The 24788-nt window shown below is 41.8% G+C and overlaps 1 protein-coding gene across 9 annotated transcripts in view; it reads right to left on the reverse strand.

Annotated features, from left to right (window-relative positions):
* Positions 1-24788, reverse strand: part of LOC116984554 (golgin subfamily B member 1-like) — an 83515-nt gene that overhangs the window by 32304 nt on the left and 26423 nt on the right. For 3 of the 9 annotated variants that reach the window (XM_033038744.1, XM_033038737.1, XM_033038738.1), the window contains exons 14-20: positions 22633-22778; positions 16916-17066; positions 15290-15419; positions 7899-8029; positions 6861-6908; positions 3160-3269; positions 367-535 (exon numbers count right to left, since the gene is read on the reverse strand). In XM_033038744.1, the coding sequence (XP_032894635.1) occupies positions 367-535; positions 3160-3269; positions 6861-6908; positions 7899-8029; positions 15290-15419; positions 16916-17066; positions 22633-22778 (885 nt within the window). The remainder of the gene's footprint in view (positions 1-366; positions 536-3159; positions 3270-6860; positions 6909-7898; positions 8030-15289; positions 15420-16915; positions 17067-22632; positions 22779-24788) is intronic. The other 6 variants (XM_033038742.1, XM_033038740.1, XM_033038739.1 and 3 more) reach the window with 6 other exon arrangements.

The following is a 24788-nucleotide window of genomic DNA, read 5'->3' on the forward strand; positions in this document are numbered from 1 at the left end:
ACTGACTCTGGATTCAAGGGTGCAAGTCATCTTCTTGTCTATTTGCACTATGAGTAGCTTGCCCAAATGTAAATAAAACACAATATTTATGGACCTCAAATAAAATGGTCACCTCCTGAATCTTGATGTCAGTGTATAGACAGCAATATGAAGGTGGACACAAAATGCTGGAGTAACTCAGTCGGTCTGGCAGCATCTCTGGAGAAAAGGAACAGGCAATGTTTCAGGTCGAGACCCCTATTCCTTTTCTCCAGAGATTCTGCTTGACCTGCTGAGTTACTCCAGCATTTTGTGTCTATCTTTGGAGTAAACCAGCATCTGCAGTTCCTTCCTGCACAGCAGCATGACGGTGTTTGGAATACTTACTTTTTCTTCAGTGTTCAGTAGTTTTTCACTCAAATCTTGGCTGCTTATTTCTCGGGCTTTCAAGGATTCCTTGCATTTATCCAACTTCAGCAACTTTGCTGAGTTTTCTTCCAACACGTGTTCCTTTTCTGCAAGTGAACTTTCCAGGTAGTCTTTCCTGTCGCTGACTCTAGAGATGAGTAAGTAAGTAATTTTTATTTATATAGCACTTTTAAATCAAATCACGTTGAAGCCAAAGTGCTTTACAGAGAAGAAATTAGATTTCCATACATCCATATAAAATAAAAAATAAAAAAGACACAATACACTATAGGATTCAACATGAAACGTCCCCCCACAGCAGAATCCACTGTGAGGGAAGGCATCAAAAAGTCCAGTTCTCCTCCTCCTCATAGTCCACCCGAGGTCGGGGCCTATTTGGGGCCTCCTCAGCCAGTCCGATGTTTTCAGGCCCTCTTGCCGGGAAGATGGAACATCGGCATCGGGTGAACACTCCTCAGCGGCTTGGAACGTCTGAAACGGCCGCTTCCTCCCCGGAGACTGCGGCACCCAAAGTCCTCAGGCCGCGCCGGTTGGAGCTCCGACTCTGGCGATCTCAAGATTAGACCTCCAAAATAAAAGTTTTACACTAAAAAGGGTGAAAAGACGGACTGCAGGCAGGCTGCCATACACAAATGGCGCCCACTCCTGCACATCCGCCATTTTGTTTAACATCAGTTTCATTGAGTTGAGTTAAACATTCATTACAGAGGACAATGAAAAATGAGAAGCTAAAGCCGAAACAAGATTAAGTGACAGATTTAGTGCAAGTTACAAAATTATACAGCATTTTCATAGAAAAAATAAGAAGAAATGGTTTCTTTATTTGCTGGAAGAGAATCAGGTTACACAGAAATTCATCAAAACATCCATTATGCCTACGATGTCCATCATCTCTGATAGAATTATTAACTTAATCATATTCCCTTAGCTCCTTTTCCACTTTATATATCTAATCCCCTTTCAAAAATTAACACTATTTCTACTATAGTTTGAGGCTGCACATTCCATATCATAGTAAATTTATTTTAGACTTCAGGGATACAGTGTGGATCTTCGGCCCACCGAGTCCGCACCGACTAGCGATCACCTCGTACACTGACACTATCCTACATAAAATAGGGACAATTTACAATTTCACCAAAGCAAATTAACCTATAAACATGTACATCTTTGGAGTGTGGGAGGAAACCAGAGAAAACCCACGCAGTTACAGGGAGAATGTATACACACTGTGCAGGCAGCACCCATAGTTAGGATTGTACATGGGTCTCTGGTGCTGTAAGGCAGCAACTCGACCACTTCACCACTGTGCTGCCCTTGCTAAATGAGGAAACATTTTCCACATGGCAGTTCCATAAAAGGTCTGCCTGCTTCTTAAATCCCTGTTCAGAACATTCATGGGAAATTACTGCCACTTGGCAAACAAGTAACCTTTGGTGGAAATGTGTCAGCCTCGATAACAATCAGCACGGGAGCACCTCAAGACTGCGTGCTCAGCCCCCTGCTGTACTCACTCTATACTCATGACTGCGTATAGTGCGAACTCCATCATCAAGTTCGCTGACGACACCACTGTTGTGGGACATATCACTGATGGGGACGAGTCAGAGTATAGAAGAGAGATCGACCAACTGACCAAATGGTGCCAGCACAATTCTATCAAATCAATTCTATCATCTCAATTCTATCAAACATTATACTTTAAAATGACTGACAACTTGTCCCAAAATTGGCCAAGGGGAGGTTTGAAGTGGTGAACAAAGGCTCAGCGCTGTGAAAAATAAAATCTGTCCTATGATCTTTGATGGATCAGCATATCCACATGCAGATAGCAATGCTGTACAAAGATCCCTGGTAAGTTTTCTGTTCTTCTAAGGGAGTAAGATGGGTTGAAAGATGCCTTGCTTCCACTCCCGTTCTGCATGTTACAGATGGCTGCAAAATCTTATGAGAGTTTGACAGAATCCAACAGTTGGTGTTTCACCGGAAAAATGGTTTGGTTTGTGTGCCCTTTCTGCTGTTTGCATTTGACCTCCGTAAATTCCCATTGGACAGATTAAAGGTGCTTAGAGCGTACCTGAATGCTTCTCCCCCATTTTGAGCAGGCACAGTCAGAATCATAGAGTTATGCAGCACAGTATAACTGCGCCCTTCAGCTCAACTCATCTGCAACGACCAAGTTACCCAAACCAGCTCATCCAATTTGCCTGCACCTGGCCCATATGCCTCCAAACCTTTCCTATCCACGTACCTATCCAAATGTCTTTTTAAATGTTGCCATCTGGGAACTCGTTCCATATGGAAGTGTCCAATATAAAAACAGGTTGGTGGATCGAGTGACTGCTTTAAATTACTACCAACTGTAGGTGGGTGTTAGGAGCATTAGGTGGGAGCTGATAGACTTGAGACGGACAGATAATAGGGAAAGAAGTAAGGGAATAGGACTGATGGAATCACTCCAAGAGCTAGCAAAAGCTTGGTGGGCTAACTGGCTTCCAATGTCATAGAAAATAAAAATATGCTGTTGTACTCATCACCAAAGAGGATGGAACCCACACACTTTCTACAAATGTTTGGCATATGGATTCCTTAGATTTGACTGAGATGACTCATATCCCCAACAAAATGCCAATGCTGGCGTTGGCTGTCTCCCAAAACCAAGAGAAAAAAAAATTTGATATTCAAATTATGCAAATCAAAATTGAGCACTGCTCCACTGTTGTCAACATGAAACATAGATAATGTTCCTACCTATTTAACTGCTCCTTCAGATCGGAAACAAGTTGCTGGTGCTGGTCAAAATCACGGCTTTGCTGGCTTCGCAAACGGGACAGCTGATTTTGTAACTGTTCAGCTTCATTCTGCATCAGGGAAGGTAAAGTATTCAGCAGACTCACAGCAAATGGTCTTGGTTTTTATGTCACACTTGAGGCACAGCAACAAGTTCAAAATTTAATCTTCTACCCCCATTTTATTTTGAAAATGTCAAAAGATGTCAAAGCTACAGTACAGGCTCTGTCAAACTGGTTGAACGTTCATTAATGAATTTGTAGAGCATTAGTTCATATGAAATTTCTCAGCAACGTCACTCAAGATGAACTCCCATTCTATTCTGAACAATGCAAATATAATTTTTAAGAAGCATCACCGCAAAAGCCGAAACAAATAGACGATGACAAAGAAACACAGTTCAGTTTTCATCAAACCTCCTCCAGCATCTAGTGGTCACACGTCTAGTTGGTGATGGACACTGACATTTATTATTTTTCCAATGTATCCCTGTATATCAACTGGGTGTTCAAAATAGATCGATGCCTGGCAAAGATTAAATCTATTGGCACTCAACTCCACTAACAACTGCTTTTTATCAATACTCTGCATTTCGAAAATGGCCAGAGATTCTAGCACTCAAATCTAGCAGAACTTTAAAAAGTTTAAGAGGCAATGCATTTGATTTTTCATTCATTGATGTCTATTCAGAGTGGCTCTGCAGGCAGTTTTGTTACCTCACAGTTCCAATGACTGAGACTCAATCCTGAGCTCGGGTGGTGTGTGGAGTTAAAACATTTCCCCTGTCGCCACATAGGTTTACCCAGCTGCTCTGGTTTTCTCCATATCCCACAGGCAGGCAGGTGCTTGGGTTAATAGCCTACTACAAATGATCACATAGATAGATGGAAGGAAAATCAGGGTGGAGTTGATAGGCATGTGTTCCAAGAATAGGTTGCAGGGAAATTGAGATGCAAGGAACTGCAGATATTGGAATCTTGCATAGAACACAATCACTGGAGTAACTCAGCTTGTCAGGCAGCATCACTCAAGGGCATGGATATACGGCGTTTCAGATCAGGACCCTTCTGCAAATGGAATTTTGCTCAGAAATTGAGTTAATCACTCCAGAGCCAGGTAAAAGACAATGGGCCGAATAACCACCTTCTAAGTTGCAATGGAACACGAATAAAAGGAGTACATCCCTACAAGCACTACTGACTCTGCATTCTGGTCTCTCGCTGACAGGCGTCTTCTCAAACATTTTATGCAGCGCAGAAGTGAACACAGAACATTTTATCCTTGGAAAGCACTGGGTATGCGATGCAATTCAAATTTTAAAGAACCTCATCATATTCATTTGCAATAGAGAGATTTTTTTGGCTTCCATGAGCAGAACCTGCCATAGTAAAGAGGTAAACTTTCTGCAAAGGCTCAACATCTGTTTAATGATGAACAAATCCAGCTTCAACACATGGCTATTATAGAGAGATGAATACCTAAATAGTTCTGTTCAGCAGCATAGTTGACACCAAGGTGGTCATTTAGCTGCAGCTACAAATTTACTATGAGAAATATATTTGGTCATGTCCACTTTCTTTGCCCTTACACAGCTGAAAACAAGCAAATAGAAGTGGTGGAAATTTAATTATCAGGATAGCAGGGCCAGACATAAGCTTAAGTATTTGATTCCACTGGCAAGGAAAGAATGCTATAATATCTGGATGGTTTAATTAGCTAGAATTCTCAGGAACAAAATGTATGCTGTGGCCATAACCACATCGATTATCTACTTCATCTAACAGTACGGAAATAATGAACCATGCATTGAGCTTACTCCGTGGCATGCTCACCAAGAGATTTTGTCCCTAGTGTGTGTTGGTTTTGCAAAACTAGTTGCCCAGAGGTAAATACGTATTTGAAGCAAGAAATAAATACAAAAAATATTATTCATCTCCAAGACTTAGCTGGTCTTGTTATTATTCTGGCTGTTTATGTATAGCCTGGCCCAGGATCCAAGACCCGACCAATGCCTCCACACCTTCATTGTTGTGAACCACCAAGCCATTTCCAACCACCCTTTTCCTTGTACAAATCCCTCCAAATAGATTTCTACCCCAGGCACATCAATAAGTAGATGTGCCTAACATCCCCACTGGCACCCTTTGCAATTATGACAATGATTCTATCCCTCCTTTTCCAGCAGTAATTTTTGAAACCCGATATAAAATATCATCCTTCCGAGGTGTCCTCATCACCATCCACAATATCATTCACCAGGCTTCATTATTCTTTTCCATCACATTCTAGCCAGACTGCCAACAATGCTATTTTCTATGCTCATTCTGTAACCTTTGGCGTTTACTAAAATTCCAACATGGTGTCCCTTCTCTCTGCCCATCTCCCAACTGTATAATTATGAAGCAAATGTGCCTCATTGAAAACGTAAAGAGCAGAGTTTGACCTTACCAGCCCTTCGCAGCCTAGAGTTAATCATCTCATGCCCAGACCAAGTACTTGTGGATCTACATTACCTTCTGGTTAAACAATGCTCCAAGTTTTCAAACCCTTCCATGTCACAGCTCTCCTTAATTTTGCACACTGCTCCTGCTCTCAAATTCTCAGATCTGCTCAGTCCGCCTTAACCTACCTGACCGGTACATCGGCAAGACCAAGCGCAGGCTCGGCGATCGTTTCGCTGAACACCTCCGCTCAGTCTGCCTTAAGCTACCTGATCTCCCGGTTGCACAGCACTTCAACAATCCCATTCCCAATCTCACCTATCTGTCCTGAGCCTCCTCCATTGTCAGTGAGGCCCAGTGCAAATTGGAGGAACAGTACCTCATATTTCGCTTGGGTAGCTTATACCCCAGCGGTATGAACATTGACTTCTCTAACATCAAAAAGCCCTTGCTGTCCATCTCTCTCCATCCCCCCCCCCCTTCCCAGTTCTCCCACCAGTCTTACTGTCTCCATCTAAATTCTATCTGTCCCGCCCACTCCCTTGACATCAGACTGAAGGGTCTCGACCCGAAACATCGGCCATTCCTTCTCTCCAGAGATGCTGTCTGTCCCGCTGAGTTACTCCAGCATTTTTTGTCTACCTCAAATTCTCAGAGATATCACCACTTGTCCATGGAGACATACAGCATGGAAACAGTCCTATGTTGGCTTTCTGCTCATCTTTAATTTAATTGGTATTTCTGGTGACCATGTCAACAACTGCCAAATCTCAATACTTCAGAATACCCTCCCGACACTACCTCCTTTCCTTCCTCCTTTCAGGTACATTCTATGACCTACTGATTTGATTACATTGCAGGGAACTCTCAGGTTCAAAAATGAGCCGCTTTGAGCATCTGGATTTTTGAAGGGGTTCTAACTTTAGGAATCTTATGCGTAGCACAAGAAGAGGAAACATCTCAGGTGTGCATTACATCATCTTTCTGACTGTATGTTTTTTCCATCACTGAAAACTAATTTCCAAGTGTTATTTTTCTTGATCATTCTTGACTAATACTTAACACAACCGAGCTACACAAAAGTAAACCTTAGTTTATAAAGTATAAACGCACACACACACTCACACACACAAATGGAAATCTAACCCAACATTATACAACTAACAACACATTGCAGCGGTTGCTTTTCACATCAAAAGTGAATCATGGGCAAACACACACCTGGGGAACCCTCAGAAGCAGCCCCTCTTCATAGACACCAAAGGCCACCTGTATTAAAAGGCTCTGTTACAAAATCCTGAAGTGAAGTTTTTTTTTGCATTGAAAAGATTAAACATGATTCAAAAGTTCAAACTCAAGAGGATTGACTTAAAAGTTTTGATCTTATATTGTAACGATAAACTTTGAGAAGACCACATATAATGGAAGTGGCAGGCATAGAATTTTCAATCAGTAGTTTTGATGAAGAGAATTCCTTCACACAAAGGGTGGTGATTTTTTAGAACTCTCTTTCTCAAGGGCTGGAAAGGGTCATTCACCAATTTGATTAAAAAAGGAGAATGGGTTTAAAGAGATTAAGAGAATCAAAGGATATGAGGATATGCAGGAAAATGGTATTTAAATAAAAGACCAGCCATTACCTTGATGAGTAGTGGAGCTGGTTTAAGGGACCAAATTGGCTTTCTCCTGCTCTCCTCCCCCCCCCCCCCATCCCCCATTTCATTATCTTCACCATGGACAGATGACAGAGACTCATTTGTCATTTGTCCACACAAAACCTATTCTGTAAGTCAGGGGAACCAAATTTCTCAATAATAGGTGGAATTGAACAAAAATTAAACAAATATCTGTCTAACAAATTTTAGTCAGCATCTTAAATGAGCGGAAGCTTGTAATTTAACAAAAAATGAGATCACCATAACAAAGAATAATTAGAAATTTCTGTCAAGCACAATAAACCAAAAGTCCACACATATTAGTAGATTAGTAGCTACTTTTTTAATACTTTAAACACAACGGTTAATATTAGATGTGTCGGAAGGAACTGCAGATACTGGTTTAAACCGAAGACAGACACAAAAAGCTGGAGTAACTCAACGGGACAGGCGGCATCTCTGGAGAGAAGGAATGGGTGACATTTCGGGTCAAGACCCTTCTCGACCCATTCAAAACGTCACCCATTCCTTCCCAGAGATGCTGCCTGTCCTGGTTAATATTAGATAATTGTTATATTAAACTACTTTGAACAGTCCACCTTACCTGGTGGAATTCTACTCTGGCATGGAGCTGTGCTCTGTCCTCCAGATCTTGACAGCGTTCTTCCAAGACCAGGATTTGCTCTTGCAGTCTGTTCCTCTCCACTTCTAACTCGTTGACAACTGCCCTCAGTCCTGCACGATAATAAATAAGTTGCAATGCTATTAAAATAAAAACTAAACTGAATGTCATCACGGTGCACTGTAAGTTAGTAAAACACTTGAAAGATATCAACTTTGAAAGATATGCTGACGTTAGTTTTTAATTTAAATTTCTTGCTCCGGATTTTGCTGCAGAATTAATGCAGAATTTTGAATATACACTGGACCCCAACTTCCACAGAGATAAACATAGAAATCAGGAAGTAGTCATCTGAGCTGCTCTGCTGTTCCAAAAGTTAGCTTTATCATTAGCTCCCTAGAAAGCTGCGTTTAAATGCATGAAGATGCAAAATTACATTATTATCCTGAACGATAGAAAATCTAAACTCACCAGATAAAGCTGGGAGTTGTCCATGCCACTGAACAGAAACATTAAAGGGCTTACGCAACTTTTTCGGCGACTGTCGGCACCCATCAAAGGTCATCGAACATTTTCAACATGTTGAAAATTCAGCAACAAGCAGAAAGACTCTACGACCCTTTGGAGACCTGTCACGACCATACAGGCTGTATGGTCGTGAGAGGTCTCCTTTGGTCGTGAAAGGTCTCCAAGAGTCGTAGCGTCTTTCTGGTCCCCGCTGGATTTTCAACATGTTGAAAATTTTTGGCGACTTATGACGGGTGCCGACAGTCGTGTAAAAGCTGTGTAAGTGGGACAGGCCCTTAACAGAGATCAAACTCAATTTACTGCTGACCTCTTTCCACATCCATCAGGCTCTTGATTACTACACACTAATCCCAACTATGCATTTAGTTTAGTTCAGAGATACAGCGTGGAACAGGCCCTTCGGTCCACCGGGTCCGCGCCGACCAGTGACCCCGCACATTAACACTATCCCTACACACACTAGGGACATTTTTTACACTCACCACGCCAATCTACCTACATACCTGTACATCTTTGGAGTGTGGGAGAAAACTGAAGATCTTGGAGAAAACCCACCAACTAGCGGGGAGAACGTACGAACTCCGTACAGACAGCACCCGTAGTCAGGATTGAAACCGGGTCTCCTTCGCTGCAAGGCAGAAACTCTACTGCTGCGCCACTGTGTCACCCTCTGGACTCTCTTTGATTTCCCTTCCCAACCTCTCTATCCTGGGCCTCCTCCATTGCCATAGTGAGGCCATATCATAAAGCGGAGGAACAGTTCCACTTGGGTAGCTTACAGCCCAACAGAATGCAAATCTCCTATTTCAGGTAGCAACCAACCCCCCACAACATTCCTCCCTCACTTCCCTGTTCCCCCCACAGGTACACACACACACACACACACCTATATTTGTGTGTGTGTACCTGGGTATTGCACACTCCTTTCCATTTCATCCCATCCTCTGACTCCACATTTCACTCCTTGTCTCTCGTTATTTTACACCCTTTAGTCTCCTTTCCATCTCTGGCCTTTCTTTGTTCACTCATCTGCCAATAAAAAAATTATCCTCCCCTGCATCTACTTATCACTTGCCAGGCTTTGCATCACCACACGGCTGTTCCAATTTCTCCCCCTTACTTCAATCAGTCGGAAGAACATCATCTTTCCACATCCTCCAGAGATGCTGCCTGACCTTCTGAGTTACTCCAGCACTTTGTCCTTCCCCCCCCCCCACCCCCCCCTTCTCTTTTTTTCAAATGTTCTTCATACTTTTTCTTCGTTAGCTTTCATTTCTTCCTGAATCACTTTTTTCTATTCCTTTATTTTGATTTTTGTTCCAAATTTGACTAATTGGAGCCACAATATTAAATATATTTTCAATCTGATTGGATGCACACAATAGCTACTTGGCCAAATCATGCAGATCCCAAAAAGCAACAGCAGAGGGCACTTCAGTAAATTCAAAATAAAGGTTTGGTTTAGTTTAGTTTGGGATACCTCATGGAATCGGGTCCTTCGGCCCATTGAGTCCACACTGACTAGCGACCTGTTCTACACACTCCCTACACATTAGGGGCAATTTATAGACCAATTGACCTACAAACCCAAAGCCTAAATAATTTAAGTGTAATGAATGACTGGCACCATGCTGAGAGCAAAATCCGGTCTGTATATATAGTAAGCTCATGAGTCAAATAATATGAAATTAGATTTTTAAAACCCCGAATCTGGCTTTGTAGATGGCTTGAACGCAGAATGTGTAAGAAAGAACTGCAGATGCTGGCTTAAATTGAAGGTAGACACAGACTGAAGAAGGGTCTCGACCCGAAATGTCGCCCATTCCTTCTCTCCAGAGATGCTGCCTCACCCACTGAGTTACTCCAGCATTTTGTGTCTACCTTTGGCTTGAACGCAAACATGCAAGTTAATTTCAATGTAATGTTTTAATAACCCTCGAGCCTACACAACATGGCTTTAAGTGATGCATCGCACTGAACATCATCAGCAGATTCCTCTCAAAACTCTAGATTTCAGACAGAATATTGTCTTCCTGCTTAAGGTTGAGTGAGGGGCAAGGGTTGAAGGAGAGCAAAGATAGACACAAAAGGCTGGGGTAACTCAGTGGGTCAGGCAGCATCTCTGGAAAAAAGGAATAGGTGACGTTTTGGGTGAGAAGAAGGGTCTCGATCAGAAACATCAGATATTCCTTCTCTGCAGAGATGTTGCCTGAGCTGCTGAGTTACCCCAGCTTTTTGTGTGTATCTGCGGTTTAAACCAGCATCCGCACTTCCTTCCCACACATTGAAGGAGAGAATGAAAGGCCAGACAGTGAAACAAACAAAAACATACATAGTGCAGGAAAGAAGTAAGCAAGTAGAATGAAAAATCATGGCAAAAAATAAACAGCTGAAGGGAGAGGACTTGGTGGTGGAGACCAGAGTGATGGGGAAGAGGGGCATGAAATAAAATTACTTCACACGCTAGAATTTTGAAATAAAAACAGGCGTCGCGTAAAACTCACATGTAGCACATGAAGAAAGAATTAAAGATCTAATATTTCACTTCAATAACCTTTCATTGTGAAATGTTCAGCTCTGGTAAAAGATTACCAATCCTCATAAACATGCTCTTAATCCCTCTGGGACAGCATGGATTTGGATAGCAAAAAACCATTAAAGGACAAGAAACTGTAAGGTGGTACTGAGATAGTACGTGGAAGGACGAGACTCCGTTTTTTTTTTAACATGAGTAACGATGGCATATTTAATGGCAAAGCAGGAAGAGCGATGGACAGACTCAAGGGACCTTTGAAAACATTGGGCAAAGCAGGGGTAGTTGCCGAGAAGAGTTCTAGAAGCTGCAAAATGATAAAAAAAAAAAGAAATGTTGAGTGGTATATACACGAGGCAAAAACTACTCTGGATGTTCATACTGCAGGTGACGAAGATGCTTGAGGCAGACAAGCAGATAGTTTACCCAAGCAAAACACAAAGTGCTGAAGGAACTCAGTGGGTCAGGTGGGATCTGTGGAGGGAATGGGCAGGCGATATTTTAAACAATAGATGCAGGAGTAGGCCATTCGGCTCTTTGAGCCAATGTGATCATGGCTGATCATCCCCAATCAGTATCCCGTTCCTGCCTTCTCCCCATATCCGGAAGTGGCGGCGCCCGGAACGGCTGCGGCTCGCCTGCAGTCCGTTTGTCTTTTACTTTTTTGTGTTGTATTTTATTTCGTTTTGTCTAGTTACGTTTTTGGTTTTTAGGTCGCGTTTATGTGTGGGGGGGGGGGGGGGTGAAACGGGGCTTGCTGTCTCTCCCTTCGGGGGAATACGACCTTTTTGTCGTATCCCCCTTCTCTGCCTCCATCTACACTGAGGCCTAATGGCGGAGCTGGCGACCTCGGGACTCTGGAGGCAGCTGACAGGACTCGCCCTGAGCTCCCGTGAGGGTGGCCCAGCTCGGGGCTGGAACTGCGCTCTCGTGAGAGCGGCCTGGCGAGGGGCTGAGAGACTTTCCCGTGAGGGGCTGTGGCCCGTCGGAGTGGCCCAGCCCGAGGGTGGAACGGCACTCCCGTCGGAGTGGCCCAGCCCGAGGGAGGAACGGCACTCCCGTCGGAGTGGCCCAGCCCGAGGGTGGAACGGCACTCCCGTCGGAGTGGCCCAGCCCGAGGGTGGAACGGCACTCCCGTCGGAGTGGCCCAGCCCGAGGGAGAACGGCACTCCCGTCGGAGTGGCCCAGCCCGAGGGAGAACGGCACTCCCGTCGGAGTGGCCCAGCCCGAGGGTGGAACGGCACTCCCGTCGGAGTGGCCCAGCTCGAGGGAGAACGGCACTCCCGTCGGAGTGGCCCAGCCCGAGGGAGAACGGCACTCACGTGAGGGCGATCCGGCTCGGGGCTGGAATGGTGCTCCGGTGGCTGGGACGGCGTTCTGAGGCGGTGACCTGAGTCTGGGGTTCAGCCGCGGGCCAGCGGCTGCGTGTGCTGGACTGGAGGGCGGCAGCTTCGACCACCCCCGGGCCGCGGTGTTTGAACCGGCCCGTTCGCGGGGTTCGGTGAGCCGCGGGACTGTTTGTACCATCGCCCGGTGGGGAATCGCCTCAGCGCAGAGGGAGAAGAGGAGGGAAGAGACAGTAACCGTAAGATTTTTGCCTCCACCACAGTGAGGAGGTGCTTGGAGGATACACTGTGGTGGATGTTAATTTGTGTTTATTGTTGTTTATTATTGTATGATTGTATGTATGACTGCAGGCACGAAATTTCGTTCAGACCGTAAGGTCTGAATGACAATAAAGGTATTCAATCAATCAATCAATCAATCAATCAATCATATCCCCTGACTCCGCTATTTTTAAGAGCACTATCTAGCACTCTCTTGAAAGCATCCAGAGAACCTGCCTCCACCTCCCTCTGAGGCAGAGAATTCCACACTCACCACTCTCTGTGAGAAAAAGTGTTTCCTGGTCTCCGTTCTAAATGGCTTACTCCTTATTCTTAAACTGTGGCCCCTAGTTCTGGACTCCCCCAACATCGGGAACATGTTTCCTGCCTCTAGTGTGTCCAAGCCCTTAACAATCTTATATGTTTCAATGAGATCCCCTCTCATCCTTCTAAACTCCAGAGTGTATAAGCCCAGCTGCTCCATTCTCTCAGCATATGACAGTCCCGCCATCCCGGGAATTAACCCTGTAAACCTACGCTGCACTCCCTCAATAGCAAGAATGTCCTTCCTCAAATTAGGGGACCAAAACTGCACACAATACTCCAGGTGTGGTCTCACTAGGGCTCTGTACAACTGTAGAAGGACCTCTTTGCTCCTATATTCGATTTCTCTTGTCATAGGTTATTTTGGATGAGGACCCTTCTTCAGAATTGGATAGTTTAGATCTTTTTGAGATCAAAGGTAAACGAGCAAGCCTCCTAATGATCATGCGTGAGCTAATATTGACTTCAACCTTGCATTCCTCCCTATAAACATTAAGATTTTATTCTCTTGCTTATCAAGAATCTATCTCTCCGTCTTAAAACCATTAATAAAAACATTCAAAGAATGCATCTACTTTGCTTTAAGGATAAGAGTTCCAATGATACACACCCTCAGGAAAAAAATCACCTCCTCTCCTTATTTTTAAACAATGGCTCCGAGTTCTAGTCTTTCTCTCAAGTTTCAATCAAACTGCCTCTCAATCTTTGTAACTCTACATGCATGCCCTGTCCAACAATTCCAGATATTAGTCTAACAATCTTCTCTGAACAGCTTCCAATATTTATCGTGTGTGAAAACAGGGAGGATTGGAATCAGGAGGCAGAAATGGTTTTGCATTGAGAAGTGGAGCCTTGGATTATGCTTTACCCCCATTTTGGTCTTGGTATCCCAGTCGGGGTATTAAAAACAAGAGGGCAAAAGTTTAAGCAAAAAGGGCAGAGTTTTAGAATGGATAAAAGGGGCAAGTTAATTGCAAAAAGTAGTTGATAATTGGAATGCACTGCTAGAGGTGGTGGTGGAATCAGACACAATTACAATGTTTAAGAGCTATTTAGACAGTTGGGTAAAATGTAGAAAGAATCAGTGTCAAATGAATTAGTGTGGATGGGCAGAATGTTTGGCGTGGATATGTGGACCAAGGGGACATTTCTGTCTTGTACGAGTCTAAGACTCTATAATTATATAAGTAAGGCACCCATCGAGATTAGTGACATCTGCAGTCCAATCTGCAGCTCTCTAAGAAACATGAATTATAATTAAGGAAAAGGTGATAATAATAATAATAATAAATGTTATTTATGGGCTCCTTTCAAGAGTCTCAAGGACACCTTACAAAAATTGCGCATGTAGAGGAAAAACATGTAAGGGGAATGAAATAAATAGTAGAGACATGACTAGTACACAAAGTAAAGACAGAATTCAATACAAAACACAGTATGAGGCACCTTTAAGCAAAGGAGATGGCAAGGATGAAAAAGCAAAAAGCAAAGAAGCAGGTGAACCCTTCCAGTTAATTGCAGATTCCATAAGACATCATTAATGTACAGAAAAAATATAAACTGGGAAATAATAAAGGGCTCAGAAATGCAGAATATATTAGCAGAAAAATAGATAATCAGCCAGAGGATCGTGCGTATTCAATGAGCAATCCCTCACTTAAAAACGACTTTAACTCTGAAAATGTATTGTGCTTTCTTGTCACTTCCCCATATCTTAACATTAATGGAAATAAATTAGGCAAGACAACATGGCTACTACCCACAAAGTTGTCAATACCAGTAATGTGTGCAGATTTAAAGAAATGCCTGGGTCACATTTATTTGCACTTTGATGACGTGAAGACAAATATTCAAATAGCTACTTTCTAATGAAATGATAGCATCTTAAGAGCAGATTACTTCTAATGTCATTTGGGCTACAACTTAACCATCTGGCTGTACATCCATAAACTTTCTCTACCAGATATCTTTACAATAGCAGCGCAAACTATATATTCACTAATCTATTTTTAACTTCTAACTTTGTACCAACTGAGTGTAAAAATTATAGTCAGTTTTGGATTAATTCTCAACTCCCCTGCCTTGCAGCTTTAAAGCCAGTTTGGGTGCTAATACGAAAAATAAACAGCGATGCAGATGATACCTTGAAATGACAACTAGCCAGTTCTTCCAGCATGCACATGTTTATTTAGAATTGCAAATTATTCAACGGGACAATTTGGAGAGGGGGGAGAAAACAAAAATCCAAATAGTGCTGACTTGGGTTAGAATGTGCCAATAAACAAAATGGGTTATTTAAATAAATGCAAAGATTAAATAAAAAGCACCACAAAATTCATGTGCAGTGCATGCTTTCAAAATCCGTCTAGTGGGTATCACACCTGTATGATCGGAACTGTACTCTGGCCACAAACCTCCCAAATTCTCCCCATCGGTTGCATCATTGTGATCCACGTTAATGCCGGACTTTTCAAAGTGCTTTTTATCTTCATTTTCATAAATAATAATATCCTAAACAATAATAGAAACGTTTACTTCCTTGCACATGAATCCACAATACAGTTGTTCCACAAAGTTGCTGTATAATAAAAATAATAATATATTTTATTGTCATTGCACATTAGTGCAACGAGATTTAGTATGCAGCTTCCAACCGATGTAAAAGAAAAGTAAAATAAATAAATAAGCTGTGTGACGTGACCATCCGAGGGAGACAGTCCAGGGGGGATGGGGGGCATTCAGCAGGGCCGGTTCAGAGCCGCTATAGCTCTGGGAATAAAGCTGTTTCTGAGTCTGGAGGTTCGGGCGTAGAAGGCCTTGTAACGTCTGCCGGAGGGAAGTAGTTCGAACAGTCCATTACAAGGGTGTGAGGAGTCTTTATGGATGCTGACGGCCTTCCTGAGGCACCGTGTGTGGTAGATGCCCTCCAAGGCTGGTAGCTGTGTCCCAATAATCCTCTGCGCTATTATCAACCCTTTAAATTTCCCAAGCGCAGTTACTTGGTATCAAGCTAAAATGAATTCACAAACGCTCTACTAATTTGCTTTGATGTATTTTAAATACTTCCCTTGAAGAATAGATCCGTAAATTATCGGTAGTAACAGAGACAGAGATACTGTGCACACTGGATGGAACCCAATGAGTATTAACACCAAACATGAAAAATGGGAATTAAAATTGGTCAGGTTGTCACAACCACAGAAGCTGTCATTTGGCCCATCATGTCCAAAACTGATCTTTATGTTGAACTATTCAAATGTTTGTAATAAAAAGGGGTAAATTCTGTAAAATGACAAATATTGTTGTCCTTTCCAGATTTGACAGTGATTTCCAAAAGTGTATTTCTGTCAGTATTGTTTTGTCATTTTACTTTTAATATTAGAAATTGAACATGTGCATGATATAATGCTTCCACATTGTGTGAGGCCATCCATCTCAGTCCAACTTATAATGGCACTGAAAATTGAGTTGAAGGCTTTTTCAGTTTAGCAAATCTCAGTATATATTTACCTTCTCAAAACTACTGAAGGCTTTAGACTTTCGAGATGCAGCAGGGAAACAGGCCCTTCGGCCCAATGAGTCCAGGCCGACCAGCGATCACCCCGGACACTATCCTGCACACTAGGGACAATTTACAATTTTTACCGAAGCCAATTAACCTGCAAACCTGTATGCCTTTGGAGTGTGGGAGGAAACAGTAGCACCCAGAGAAAACCCACGTGGTCATGGGGAGAACAAACAAACTCGGTACAGAGAGCACCCGTGGTCAGGATCGAACCCGAGTGTCTGGTGCTGTAAGGCAGCAACTCTACCACTGTGCCACTGTGCTGCCCCCAACCGCCCCCCCCCCCCCCCCCCCCCCACCCGCACAACAACAACAAAAATATTCAACCGTGGCAAAGCTTAAAATTAATAACAGCGTAAAATGTCGAGCAAACTCAAGCATAAATTTCCCACAGATGTATAAAATCAAAGTTTAAACTGAAAGTGTCAGACTGATCACATACCCTAAGTTTTTGGCCATCCGAGGTCTGCTTTGTCCATCCTTGATCCTGTCCTCGTCTCTGAAGATCCCCCAGTTCCTCCTCCAGCTCCTGCAGTTCTGAGACCAAAGCTGGATCAGAGCAGCCAGGAAAGAACCAGTCATCCTCAATCAGTTTTGTGCCACAGGAAGACACGGCATTCAGAAAGACAGCATGAACACAGACACAATATAGACTGATTGTACCCTAGTGACCATCGCTACCTTGTGGCTTCCCCAAGGTAAGGTGTTAGTTTCTGACTGGGCTAAAACACCTTGCAGCTGGCTGGCTGGCTTTAAATTTTAAAAGCTTGCAGTAACAAAACTAAATTAACATCACTGGTATTCCAGAGACAACTAATACCAATACTGATTTATGTATTGATATTATTTCAGTATTTTTGCAAGAGCGGCAGATTTGTCATTTAACCTGCAAATCCATTAATAAACTGTGACGCCTGGACAAAAAGGTAAGTGTTCTACCTTTGCAATTACCAATGTAAATATAGGGGGAAATTAATCCTTACACATTGAAAAGTTATAAGGAAGTTTGGTTCATTTTACTTACATCAGGTAATGGATGGAGTAAACTATGGGTTAAAACAGCGTTCCCTGTCACTACTAAATACTCCAAAGAGTTGTACAACACAGAAACATGCCCTTTTCCATCCAACGTGTCTGCGCCGACTATCATGCCATCTATATTAACCCCACTTGCCTATGTTAAATAAACCTCCTAATCTTTCAGTGAAACTTGCGTATTTATAAAAACTCACTCTAAAGGATGTAATTGGAAATTTAACTTAATGTTTAATGCAGAGCTAAATGTTATACAATGATTAGAGTACTGAATTAACTAAATAATTCAATGAGAGTATATTTTAGTTGAGGTTTATGACAATTTTGGAAAATGAGCAGTGGCTTTAACTGGATTCTACTAATCATTTTAGTACATTACTAGGGCATTAATTTTATCAGGTCTCACATGGTAGGCAAGTGCAGAAGATTTGGGCACATACAATCCAAGGTGGGCTAGCCAGATGGATCTAAATAGGAGGCATTGATGGAAGGATGTTTTTCGGATGGGAAATCTGTGATTATTGTGGTACCACAGGGATCAGAGCTGGGATTTCCGTTGTTTGGTGATAACAGCTTGGATCACAATATAGGAAGTAAGCTTGCAGGTGACATGAAAATTGGTGGTTTATGGAGAGCGAGGAGGTTTGTCCAAGGTTACAGCAGGATATAGATGAGATGGAAAGTTGGGCGGCGCACAGGCAGATAGAATTTGTGAGAATGAGAGTGAGAAGGTTAAGGAGTGACCTGAGAGAAGTATGTAAGATAGAAAATCAGAAATTAAATCAGACAGGATAGATAGCCAAAATATTTTTTCCATGGTAGAGTTACAAAACAAGAGAACATAGGTTTAAGGTGAGAAGAGGGAGTTGTAAAGGCGATCTGAGGGAAAGTTTTTTTTCTCTCCCCCGAGAGGGCTTTATATCTGGAACTCGCTGAACTCGCGGAATCAAATGCAATTATAACATTTCTAAAGTAATTTTAGACAGGCACGTAATAGGCAAAGCATAGAAGGAGACATTTATAATGCAGGCAAATTAGATAAGTGTAGATGGGAAACAAAAATCAGCATGGACGTGGTGAGATGAAAGGCCCGTTCCTGTGCTGCACAACTCAGATTCTAATTACATTATCATACTATACAAAATATTTTGAACCATCTGTTGTCATCATAAACTAATTACGGAAACAATTCAGCATTGCTGTAAGTAATTATAAGCAGGCACGAGAGGCTTAAGAGTGTAAAAGAACTCGGTTCACAAATAAAGCGATTCACAAATAAAAGAAAGCTTTTGGAAGCTAACAAGCAACATTTGTTCTGAACAAATGGATGGAACAAGGGGAGAAAATTCAGCCCAAACAAATTTTTCAGGGTTCAGAATTCCAGAGATTCACCACCCTTCGCAATGGGAAATTCCTACACATCTCAGTGTCCCTTTATCTTGTATCTAGGGTTCCAACCCGAAACATCACATAGAAACATAGAAAATAGGTGCAGGAGTAGGCCATTCGGCCCTTCAAGCCTGCACCGCCATTCAATATGATCATGGCTGATCATCCAACTCAGTATCCTGTACCTGCCTTCTCTCCATACCCCCTGATCCCTTTAGCCACAAGGGCCACATCTAACTCCCTCTTAAATATAACCAATGAACTGGCCTCAACTACCTTCTGCGGGAGAGAATTCCAGAGATTCACCACTCTCTGTGTGAAAAGTTTTCCTCATCTAGGTCCTAAAAGATTTCCCCCTTATCCTTAAACTGTGACCCCTTGTTCTGGACACCTATTCCTTTTCTCCAGAGATGCTGCTCTGACCCGCTGAGTTACTCCAGTATTTTGTGTATTATCCACATGTTCAAGACTCAGGTACAAATGGAAACATGTCAACATCTTCACAGTCATTCTCCATTGAGATGTTTAGAATTTTGAATAAGGTCACCCCTAATTCCTCCAAACACCAAAGAACAGATTCAACTCCCTTGCTGCTTACGATCGGACAATACTCTCGTTGGTCGAATTAGCCTCGCATTGTGCAAGATGTTTAACCATCATTTACATATCTTAATCAGAACTAAATAAGTATCAGATCAAAATTAAGATGTCCAATGAAATACAGAAATATTTTTATTAAAATTATTTTAAAGTGGATTGCATTATGAAATATTTATGCAAGAAATCATGCAAATCTTTAATTTTAGGGGCCATCAGATTATGGATAGCAGATGTAACCAGTTTGCAAATCCAGGAAATTTCATCCATTCAAATAGATTTCCCTGGATTGTTGTGGAGAAGGCTGCAAAGCAGCATAGTTTGTATCAGTATTCAAAACAATGGGACAACTTCATGATTTCCAAAGTAAACTACAAAATCCGAAGTTCCCACGTTCATAATATAATAACCAAAAACATTTAAACATTACAATAACCTCAAAATCTGAGGTATTAATATCAGCACAACTATCTTCATAAATGTTCTGTCTCTACAATTAATCTACCTTGGGGAAACCACTCGGAAGATATGTCACTGGTTTACAGACATAAACAGGCAAGACACACATTAATCATTAGCTTGTCAATAACAAGATAATTTTTTTACTTCAACGAGGGACAGGAATACTTGGGCATAAAATTAAACTGAATATCAGTTCTGGGAAGGGTGGGATGTAAACTATATGCTAATGCATTTGCCAACTAACTCATTAGCAAATGTTAAAAGTGAAATGATTCTGGCAAAAATAATTTTCCCATCCGTTTTGTGATTTGGAGTTTTGTGATTTGCAAAGGATGCTATATTCAAATGAAATTTGACTCAACATGCAAAGCAACAAAGAACGGTTAAAGACAATAATTTATGGCCTCATGCAAGGTAGGCCAAACATTCACTATTGTGCAATGGTAAAGGTTGCATAGGAAGGTAGGAACGATCAATGGCAAATCATATTCCACAGGAATTGCACATCGACGCTTCTGAGCAGGGTATGTTCGGTGAATAACAATTAAGTCACAGCACAATTTAGCTGGTGAAGAGCACTGCTGATTATTTCCTGGTACAAATTCAAAGGCTAAGAAATAACCCGCAGTGCACCGCACAGTACATGGTGACAGAGACCTGCATGCACAAAACTGATGGGAAACTGTGCTCGTAATGGCTGGCCAAATCACAGTTGCAAAAGCAGTGGAGGGGGAAGTGGATGGAATCGCTGAGTGCTCATCATGAACATGGTAGAGGAAAAGAAATATTAATAAAGTCATGCTCAATTTTAAAAGGAACTACACATCAGATCTTCACATTACAGACCAAAAATGCTTTCAACTCTTTTTCAGAAATGCTGCTACAGTCACAATATTTTAAATAACATATCAAATTCAAACACAAAGAAAGAAAAATCAGAAATTAAAGATATGCAGAAAAGCAAACAAGCTAACTTTCTAACAGTCTATTAAATTTTCAGACGAAAGTAGGAAGGTAGTTATACGTTAACAGTTTTGATTCAAATTCTAGAGGACATTCAAAGACTGTACAATATTTCAACATATTCCACACATTTTAATAATGTAGCCACTTGACTTTCTAATTGTCAGCATCAAAGATGAATAGATGATTCTCGCCGTACATTTTACATGGTTTAAAAAATGGCTCCCACTATTGGCCAGGTGTCCATGGGTAAAAATTAATTCATTATTGCAAAATACACCCAATACAAAAATATTACACAAGGTAGGAAATATCTCGACTACTAAGCATAGTTAAGCCAATATAAATAAATAACTGTAGCTAAATGCCCTCAATAATGGACAGCCTTTGGTTTGAGTTTATTGAATGCAATTTTCTTACGTAACACAATGACACCTTCCCAACTAAAAGTTATCATATCAAGAACCAGAGGACATAGGTTTAAGGTGAGGGGAGAAAGATTTAATAGCCACCTGAGGGGCGACCTTTTTCTACACTAAGGGCAATAAGTATATAGAGTGACCTGTCAAAGGAGGTAGTTGAGGCAGATACTATCACAATGCTTAAGAAACATTTAGTCAGGTACATGGACAGGGTAGTTTAAGGGCCAAACACAGGCAGGTGGGACGAGTGAGATGGGGCACGTTGGTCGTCTTGGGCAACTTGGGCTGAACGGCTTGTTTCCATGCTGTAAGACTGTGAGGAACTAGCTGCTATTGGCCTTAACCCAATTGTAGATACAGCAAACGTATCTTCTTTACAGTTGTCCCAACATTAAACAGTAACAAAGTCTGAAGAAGGGTTTCGACCTGAAACGTTGCCTATTTCCTTCGCTCCATAGATGCTGCCTCACTCGCTGAGTTTCTCCAGCATTTTTGTCTACCATTAAACAGTAACATGTCTTTCTATATATTGTGTAACTAAAATTTCATCATAATAATTTCCTATTCAAAATTTACACCTGGATGCAGCTCACCACCGCCTTGCCAAGGGCAATACGGCACGGGCAATAAAATGCGGGCTCGTTCTCCAAAGCCCACATCCCTTGAATGCATAAAGAAAGGTGATTACACACATCAATAGGATGCTAATTTAAAAAAATAGATTTATGATAAAAAATACAACACTAAAGTACTGGATTAAAAGCATCTTCATCATAATTATCTTGCAGCCAAGACATCATAAGACTGGCTTGTCACCACACCTTACCTGCTATGATGTCAGTATCTGCAGTTATGCTGCCATAGTTTCAAAGGAGATTTTAGTTTAGTTTAGTTTGGAGATACAGTGCTGAAACAGGCTCTTCGGCCCACCGAGTCCGCACTGACCAGCGATCCCCGCACATTAACACAAGCCTGGACAATTTATATTTAAACTAAGTATACAAACCCAAGCCAATTAACTTGCCCACGCTAAACAGCTGGATTTGCTATTGTCAGCATGGATTTTGATGCTGAAAGCAAAAACGTTAGAATTCCAGCATTAAAATAAATTGACAGAAGCCTTTGTCTCGAATGAAATATGGACAACAAACAGATCCCTAAATAGAGGTGCACTCGACTTTCAAGTCATCAAGATCACTGATCAAGTCATTCACTTCTTAAATATTTTAAATTAAAACGAAGTAAACTGCATGACTTGTTCCAAGTGAGAACCAGAGAGCACCACAATTTACCTTCTCTTTCTTCCTCAAGTTGCGTCATCCTTAATTCCATGACAGTCCTCTCATCATTGTCATGGCTCGGTGTCGGCTTCGAAACCATTTCTGGCCACTTAATCAGGCGGCTGTGCAGTTCCTCTGCAGATTCAGATTCACTTGTCTACAGACACATTACACACAAAGTAACATTATCCACTCATCTAACTGGGCAATTAGATGCTTGAAACAAAAGCGCTTCAGCACAAGATTAATGATTCTGTATGTTTGCCTCCCGGATATATTTGATTAACAAGATTTATTCAGCAAGATGACCAGAGGTGTGATAAGCATTAAAAACCGAACCATGGTGAAAAATATTGTTTTTAAAAGTTTACCCTTTTTTATTCTCTGCTGGAAATGATTTGATGATTTCAGTGATATTCAGATATAAGTAAAATTATTTTAATTGCCTTAAAGATAAATGGACCTATGGGCAATGAAGCACTGACTTGTTTCTTCTGATGTAGACCTTCAAGACATATTGTTACATGTCATTAGAATTACAAGTTGGAGAATTGGATAATTGGAAACTTTTATTACATTAAAAAAAATCAGCCCTTGAGCCTTATTTGTTCTATCACGTGATCATGGCTGATTTGATTTTTGATCCAAATATTTACCTAATCCCCATAACCCTTAATTTTCCTGCAGTGTAAAATTTTAGCTGGCTAACCCTTGAATATACTGAATGGTTCTCCACCCACAGCTCCGGAGGGTAAAGAATTCAAAAGATTCTCAACCCTCAGAGGTGAAATGTCAAGTACTTTGGATCCATCTTCACTAAGGAGGACACAATCAATCTTCCTGATGTACTAGTGGCCAGAGGATCTGGAGTGTCGGAGGAACTGAAGGAAACCCACATTAGGCAGGAAATGGTGTTGGGTAAACTGATGGGGCTGAAGGCTGATAAATCCTCAGGGCCTGATGGTCTGCATCCCAGGGTACTTAAGGAAGTAGCACTAGAAATTGTGGAAGCATTGGTGATCATTTTCCAATGTTCTATAGACTCAGGATCAGTTCCTGTGGATTAGAGGGTAGCTAATGTTATCCCACTTTTTAAGAAAGGGGGAAGAGAGAAAGCAGAAAAAATAGACCAGTTAGCCTGATATCAGTGGTGGGGAAGATGCTGGAGTCAATTATAAATGACGAAATAGCGGCAGATTTGGATAGCAGTAACAGGATCAGTCCAAGTTAGCATGGATTTACGAAGGGGAAATCATGCTTGACTAATCTTCTGGAATTTTTTGAGGATGTAACTAAGAAAATGGACAAAGGAGAGCCAGTGGATGTAGTGTACTTGGACTTTCAGAAAGCATTTGATAAGGTCCCACATAGGAGATTAGTGGGCAAAATTAGAGCACATGGTATTGGGTGCTAACATGGATAGAAAATAGGTAACAAAGAGTAGGGATTAACGGGTCCCTTTCAGAATGCAGGCAGTGACTAGTGGGGTACAGCAAGGCTCTGTGCTGGGACCGCAGCTATTTACAATATACATCAATGATTTAGATGAAAGGATTCAAAGTAATATTAGCAAATTTGCAGATGACACAAAGCTGGGTGAGGAGGATGCTATGAGAATTGCAGGGTGACTTAGACAGTTTGGATGAGTGGGAAGATGCATGACAGATGCAATTTAATGTGGATAAATGTGAGGTTATCCACTTTGGTAGCAAAAACAGGAAGGCAGATTATTATTTAAATGGTCTTGTTTGGAAAAGGGGAAGTACAATGGGATCCAGGGATCCTTGTTCATCAGTCAATGAAAGTAAGAATGCACATACAGCAGGCAGTGAAGAAAGCAAATGGCATGCCTGAACAAAAGGAGTTGAGTATAGGAGCAGAGAGGTCCTTCTGCAGTTGTATACGGCCCTAGATAGGGCTCTTAAAGATAGCGGAGTCAGGGGATGTGGGGAGAAGGCAGGAACGGGGTACCGATTGGGGATGATCAGCCATGATCACATTGAATGGCACTGCTGGATCGAAGGGCCGAATGGCCTACTACTGCACCTTTTGTCTATTATAGCTTTGAAGCCAATCCTTATCCTGAGGCTATGACCTTTAGGACTGGACTCCCTTTAGGGAAAATATCCTATCAGCCTCTATCTCGTCAAACACCTTTCTCCACACC

This window comes from Amblyraja radiata, chromosome 20 (assembly GCF_010909765.2).
Source record: "Amblyraja radiata isolate CabotCenter1 chromosome 20, sAmbRad1.1.pri, whole genome shotgun sequence".
Taxonomy (NCBI): domain Eukaryota; kingdom Metazoa; phylum Chordata; class Chondrichthyes; order Rajiformes; family Rajidae; genus Amblyraja; species Amblyraja radiata.